Source organism: Betta splendens, chromosome 3 (genome assembly GCF_900634795.4).
Source record: "Betta splendens chromosome 3, fBetSpl5.4, whole genome shotgun sequence".
NCBI classification, from domain to species: Eukaryota; Metazoa; Chordata; class Actinopteri; order Anabantiformes; family Osphronemidae; genus Betta; species Betta splendens.
In genome coordinates, this window is record NC_040883.2 from 11,238,149 (window position 1) to 11,245,281 (window position 7,133).

Here is a 7,133-nt window from a genome sequence, read left to right on the forward strand (position 1 = left end):
TGAAGGGATAGTCGGTGCGCTACACCCACGCGCCAATTTGTGCATGTCGTGCAGTTTTCTGTAAAAGCCACTTGATGGGAAACAGATTAAATGAGCCATTATTCCCGTTATTACGCCTCAGACATGAGAACACGTCAGGAGACAGAACATTATGAAACGCAGCTATAACCAATAACAGCGACGCTGGTGAGCACACAAATAAAGTTTCCTTGTTTGTTTGCTTGTTTCCTGCTCATATTCCAGGCAGAATACGCTTGGTTTGTGATTAGCTGGGTGCGATGGGCTTTTGGTGCCGTGCTACACCACAGTAATTAGGCTGTCAGTCAAAAGCAGATGGCTGGTGGCGAAAAGTCGCCTGCAAAAGTTTTCCGATGTTTGCTGTTGTGGTCCCGCAAATTATAGCATAAGAACACAACTTACGAACACTTAACACTAAAGGTTATTACTAACTGTCTATTGTTTCCTCTGCAGAGTTTTTATCAGCATGATGTCTTTTGTTTTTTTCATTTCCAATGCCACTGAATTAATTCGAGTGACATCTGAAATAAAGGCGTATTATTATCACCACACTTCTCGTTTATATGTAAATAGGTGGTAACAGCTGTTCAGACATGTTTTACTCTAAACATTCGAGCCGCAAAGAATAATTAGTGCTCCTGGTACGGCTGGGTGTGTTTGCTGCCTAGCTGGGAACACATGGCACCAGGTGCATCATGGGAAGGTGCAGTGTGACGCTTTGGGCCATGTTCTGAGATCTCAGTCCAAACCAGCCTCCCTGTTTGGTGTGTAGGTTGTTCTATATGCTCATTATTCGTCCACTTGTGTCTTTCTCCTGAACAGATTGTGTTTGAAGGAATTCGAGGCCAGAGTTTCGAGGGGGACATTGCCATTGACGACGTGTCCATCACCTTAGGAAAGTGCAAGCAGGAGAACACTGTAGCCAGCGCAGGTAAGACAGGTAAGATAGTTTGTGGAGTGAACAGCATGAAAACTTGTAAAAGCGTCCGTGATCGATTGTTTCCCACTCACGGTGTGTGTGTGTGTGTGTGTGTGTGTGTGTGTGTGTGTGTGTGTGTGTGTGTGTGTGTGTGTGTGTGTGTGTGTGTGTGTGTGTGTGTGTGTGTGCAGGAGGAGGAATATGATTCCTAATGAATCTGAAAGGCGTTGCTTCGTGTTCTGTTCTCCGCAGACGTGCCAATAAAGTACTTGCTAGGAAGCTGAAACACAGCTCAATTAAACCGAGCTGAACTGAATTGATTTCATCAGAAAATAAATTAAATGCGGGCGGTCGGGAGGGGAATTAGTGAAGAGGCACAATTTCCAGAGGAACAATAGAGAGAGACGTCTTTGGGAAGCGTGGGGGAGAAAGCGTCAGTGTGGGGGATGAACTGGGACAAGTGGACACTACTGGGCGTTGTGGAGGCGAGCAGCCACTCCATCCTCCTCTATCATCTGCGTCACATCTGCCTTCATCTTTTCTTCCTCTTACGCTCCCACTGGCAGCTTCCTCTGCAGTTTTCCTGCTTTTTCCCCCCTCACTGTACAGTAACACTATTATCTATATCCCTCCGCGTCCTCTGTTCACCTCAAATGCTCCTACACTTAGAAGATAAAAGTCGGAGGATGGATGTGGCCATATGAATGTGAGTGACCAGGCTTTCTCCTCATCACTCATGTCGTGTGCGTCAGCTGTGATACGCTTTTGTTTTTAAGAAACACTGCTCGCAAGCTTCCTCTTTGCCTTGAGTTCCAGTGTTCAACAAAAATCTGCGAGCTCCTGTGAATCGTTGCATATAAGCGTGTGGAGAAACTCAAATAGCCTGGAGGGTGGGGGTGCAGAGTGGAGACAGAGGCAGAGAAAAGGTCAAAGACAGAGAGTGACCGGTCTGTGGGTGTGAGCGCGTCTGAGTGTGTGGCTGCAAAGGGGGAGAGGAAGTCCAAACCCAAAGAGAAGAAAGAGAATCGCAGACTAAAACCTGCCAGCGCTTTAGCTCCCAGTACGAGTTGCCCTCTGCCAGCCGCACGCACACGCACACACACACGCACGCACGCACACACACACGCACGCACGCACGCACGCACACACACACACACACACACACAACGTCAATGTGCACGTGAAGTCACCAGCGGATGGAGTGAATAATGGATGAAGGCGTAAACAGGAAGAGGGAAGCTCTGTGTGTGTGTGTGTGTGTGTGTGTGTGTGTGTGTGTGTGTGTGTGTGTGTGTGTGTGTGTGTGTGTGTGTGTGTGTGCGCACGGAGGCGGTGCAGACAGATGGGTAATTATCAAGGAGGCAACTGAAGAGTGTTTGTCACTGTAAGAAACACAAACTGTGTTTGTGCTGAGTACAGATTTCTATCACTGTGGAGTTGAGGCAAAATGAGGATTACAGGAGGATTCAACTCACCCACAGATGAAGTGGTGTGTGTGTGTGTGTGTGTGTGTGTGTGTGTGTGTGTGTGTGTGTGTGTGTGTGTGTGTGTGTGTGTGTGTGTGTGTGTGTGTGTGTACACGATGCTTATACAATCAGTATGAGTCGGACAGGAAGAATGAAGTCTCCATTACACAAGCCATTAGAGTTTAGTGAGGAACCTTAAAAGGGATCCGGGCTATTAGGACTTTTAGGCTTTATCAGAGTGCTGTTACACACATATACATGAAATCATACACAACGTAAGCTCTCAGCAGCTTTGTGTCCCGACGTGCACCTAGTTCATTAATAGCTGAAGATTAGTTTACGTTTGCTTGAGTAAATAAGGAAACGTGTGGGTCAGTGGAGACTCACAGCACTATATATGTAAATGAATCACACACACACACACACACACACACACACACACACACACACACACACACACACACAGCCTGGTTTTTGTTTGTAGAGAGCGGGTTCTTGGAGTTTGACCCTTTTAGTACCGTGTTGAGCTTCATGGATGACGTGTGAGAACCTTCCAGTGACGGAACTGTGACAAATATTCAGCCTTGCGATTTTCCCCCTTTTAGTTTGTGTCTTCTAGAAAACAAAGTCCTCATAACTCACATTCCTATTAATACAACATATAATATGTGTTCGAACTCCGGCATTACAATAAATATTGATGTACTTCTGTGGATTGGATTCATATTGATTCCTTTCTGTTTGAGGCTTTTTCCTTGCGTAACTCACTGCTGCATTTGCAAAAACCAGGGGTTTGTTTGTAGAATGCGTAAAAGGCCAAGAACTTTCATATTTTATTCACTGCTCCTTATTAAATACATTAAACAGAAAACTTCAGATGCTTGTGTGAACAATCCAATTACAGAGGAAGAGGGGTGTCGTATATAACAGCGATCACCCCCCATGAATAAACAATGAGAAGCAGCGACAACCACAACAACGCTGGCCATGATGACATCAACTGTAACAGATTCCTCTCATTAAAGTCTCAAAGCTGTCATGACAGTGTGTGGGATCTCTGCGTGTTAACTCGTCCCTGCATCCGTCACCTCCTCCCTGAGATCTCCATTGTCCTGCAGCCTCCTAATTGTAACAGTGGAGGAGCCGGTGGCGTCTCTGCACTCAGCCTCAGGCTGCAGGACACCCTCAGGCCAAAGAGAGAAACATATAAATGAGCAGTTATGTATTTAGCCATGGTTGATGTGACATCAAGTCTGGGCCGGAGAAGCCTCTAAAGAGACAAAGAGACGGGAATGGGAAAAAATGACACAACTAGATTTAACGGCAACTGTATTTTTATCACATCGTGACCGAACAGGAGTTTAATGAGGACTGTGTGATGGCGACAGTGGGACGTCCTGGTCCGAGCGCTGGGATCTGACTCTCCTTTCTCTCCACAGTTCTGATCGGTGGGTCGCACGCGCTCCCTCTGTCCGGCTGGCTGACGTTCAGCCTGTGCTGCTTCCTGCTGTTACTCGTCAGATGATGAGCGCCGCGTTCCACCTGCGTCTGCGTCTGCGTCTGCGTCTGCGTCTGCGTCCGCGTCCACAGACGCGGCCCCGACTCGCACTCTTCTTCTTCTTCTCCCTCCCTTACCCACCCCACCCCTCCCCACCCCTGCTGCTCCCGCCGGTCACCTGTCCCTCACCTGTTCTTCACCTCACTCAGATAAATGTACTCGTCTCCCTCCTGTGCTTTCTTTGAGCGTCTCCCCAGTATAACCAGCCGCCACTCATGCTGTATTTGACCTGAACACACTTAATGATCTTTGTCAGACTTCATATTCTCTCCTTGGTCTGTCTGTTAATCTATTTAGATCCATGTTATCCACGCCCCCCCCCCCCCCCCCCTCGTGTATCTCTGCCCCCCCACTTCCCCTCCACCCTATTCCCCAGACACACCAAAGTGTCGGACACTCTACCAAAGATGACAAAGGACCAGGGGGAATAAAAGGATAGAAAAGGGATTCCTGGAAGAGAACGACACAGAGAGAGAAAGCCAGGGGAAATCCTTCTTTTTCCCACAAACTGTCTCCCTTCCAAACCCGCTGGGACGCGGGAGCTTGTGAACGACAGAGAGACAGATGGAAACAATAAAGTGATGAACGAACCAATGAATGAATAAATGAATGAGTGGAACCGTGTGTAGAGAGGACACAGTGGAAACAGAGGGACGACGATGGATGCTCTCGGTAGCCTCTCGGCCTCTCCCTGCCACAAAAGACGAACCTCAGTGCGGATTATACGTGTACATTCATCTATATATATAAATATATATTAAATATTACAAATTTAAAGTGAAACACAACTAGGACAGTGGAGGACTTTACAAAGTGAAATTAAAGAAGCACAACATTTATAAAATCTCTGCTGTTCCTTTGGGATTTATTCTACCTATTATGTGATGTTGCAGTTTGTCAGATCTACTCAATGTTTTTGATATTTCGCTCTTTTTGTTTGTTTATGGATTGTTTAGGGTTAAGGGCACCGGGTAATAAAGTATTATATTAATATTCATGAGAGGAAGAGATTTGTGGTCCACAAGCCGACTGTAAGCACGAGAAGAGAAACGCATGGACAGAAGCTTTTATTTTTACACTTAGATGCTGAACACACACACACACACACACACACACACACACACACACACACACACACACACACACACACACACACGTCTCGTTCCTGAATGACAGAAGGAAAACCACAGATGGTGGAGGCAACTTTCACATTTCTCTTGGTTTTTCATAAACTTCCTGTCACCGGGCGTCATGACTCAGACGTCTGGAGTTCTCAACCACAACACGCTTCTAATGAGGAGGAGAGAACGCGTGGCGTGAAGGCGGCAGGCGGAGGGGAACCGGAGCGGGTTCAGCCCAACATATGAGACCAGAACTCATATTTCTCCACTTTATTGAATGTGATGACATTGCCACACGCTGGCAGGCTGAGTGTGGAGTTGTTGTTTAGTTAACGCTGAATGTCTGCAGTGTAAACAAGCTCCATCATCACATCCTGTAGATGATTGGTAACGTTAAGCAATACTCACATCTATGCGTCTACAGTGGTTTTACATGTGTGAATTCTGCATCTCTTCCTCCTCAGTCGCTCCAGTAGCTGCTGTTCGTGTCTGAACTGCTTTGCTCCTCAGCTCTGGATCTGTCTCATGTGCTCGTGTCTGTCATGTCATGTTGAGTTGATCATTGCACATTCCTCTGTTGTCCAGTCATGACTGGTGGCGTGCCTCTCGGGCTCACCCAGTCTGTTGTGGGTGAGGTTTGCACTGATGGGTTTGTGCCACTGGCAGCTCTCTGGTGTGAGACATGTTTGTTTCCTAATGTAACAGCAAGCAAATTCATTTCAAATCTACTGTAAACAAATTAGCAAAAATATATACATTCACCTCAGTGTGCTGGTTTATTTCTGTCACTATATGTTTGCATCTGTATTAATTAAGCTAAATGCGAAACCTGCTGTTGATCAATTAATTAGAGCCAGACGATTAAGTGATTTGTTCTCCCAGTTTTCATTTCTGCCCAAACATCTAATCTCGCGCATCAGCATCCAGACATGTTGACGCTTTGGTGGTTGGGGAAATATTGTGGGTTGTCTCAGTAAATGGCAGGTCTTGGACCCAGACGCTGGACTCACACCATTCACCACTTTCCCAAGACACACGGTGTCACAACATTACTAATATCTGATCCGGTTTGATGTGAAAATGGAGCTTCCTGTGCAGTTAGTCCATCCCAACTCAGTCGAGTCCCAGTGGCCAATTAAAGAGAGAATGAACACACAATAACTAACTGGACCCGAAACATGAATCATCATTAGACATTTTGTGTTTTTAGCATCTGCCGCATCATTCATCGTTCATCATCACCTCGTGTTTCAGTGACTGGAGCAAGAGATTAGTGTGTGAGTAGCTGAACCTTAACCTTTTACTGATGTTTTATTGTTGTTATTTTATGTCACACCTGGAGGTGGGACCACGTTAGGAAGCCACTGGTTCTGTTTATTGATTTTCTCCTTTTTGAGTGGACGTTAATTCAACACGCTCTGGATCAGCTTTGACTCAGAAACAGCTTCGCGTCGGTTTTACAGTCTCTCAGATCTGTAACTTTACAAAGGAAACATGAAGAACATAGGTTTGTTTGAGGAAACCGATCTGTACTGTTTGTCAGGCACCTTCAGATTTAAAGTGAAACCAAAGAACAGCTGAATTTGACATATTGACCTGAACAGTTGGGTTCCTTTGATCAGGCCGGTGACCACCTGTGAAGCCCTGACGTGGGTTCGTTCAGTGAAACCCTTCATGTCCACTTTGTGTTGCTAACATGCTCATTAAGGGCCCCTGTGCAGCTGCTCAAACATCTGGATTCCTGAGGTGACCAAACACTGGAACGACACCGTGACTGTTAATCCTCCTGCCGCGCTCCCATTCAGAAGCACCAACCTGAGGCAGCGCATCGTCTCATGCTACGCTAAATGAAGTGAGGGAACGGCCTGATGACGTGCGTCCTGTTTATCACAGCCTCGGTTCACAGAACAGACCAGAACGACCTTTGACCTGGCTTCACAGAAAAAATCCAGCTCGTCCCAGTGGATCCTCCGACATTTCACCAACACGGAGCATTGTGTGTGTGGCAGCAAAGCACCTGCAAAGTGTTGAAACGTGACAAACTCCCGATG

General features: G+C 46.5%; 1 protein-coding gene across 2 annotated transcripts in view; it reads left to right on the top strand.

The window, feature by feature from the left end:
- Positions 1–5,848, top strand: part of LOC114851733 (MAM domain-containing glycosylphosphatidylinositol anchor protein 1) — a 97,964-nt gene extending 92,116 nt beyond the window's left edge. The window contains exons 17-18 of one of the 2 annotated variants that reach the window (XM_029143362.3): positions 841–958; positions 3,843–5,848. In XM_029143362.3, coding sequence (XP_028999195.1) covers positions 841–958; positions 3,843–3,928 — 204 coding nt within the window. In that variant the 3' untranslated portion in view covers positions 3,929–5,848. The remainder of the gene's footprint in view (positions 1–840; positions 959–3,842) is intronic. The other variant, XM_029143364.3, reaches the window with a different exon arrangement.
- The last annotated feature ends 1,285 nt before the right edge of the window (positions 5,849–7,133 follow it).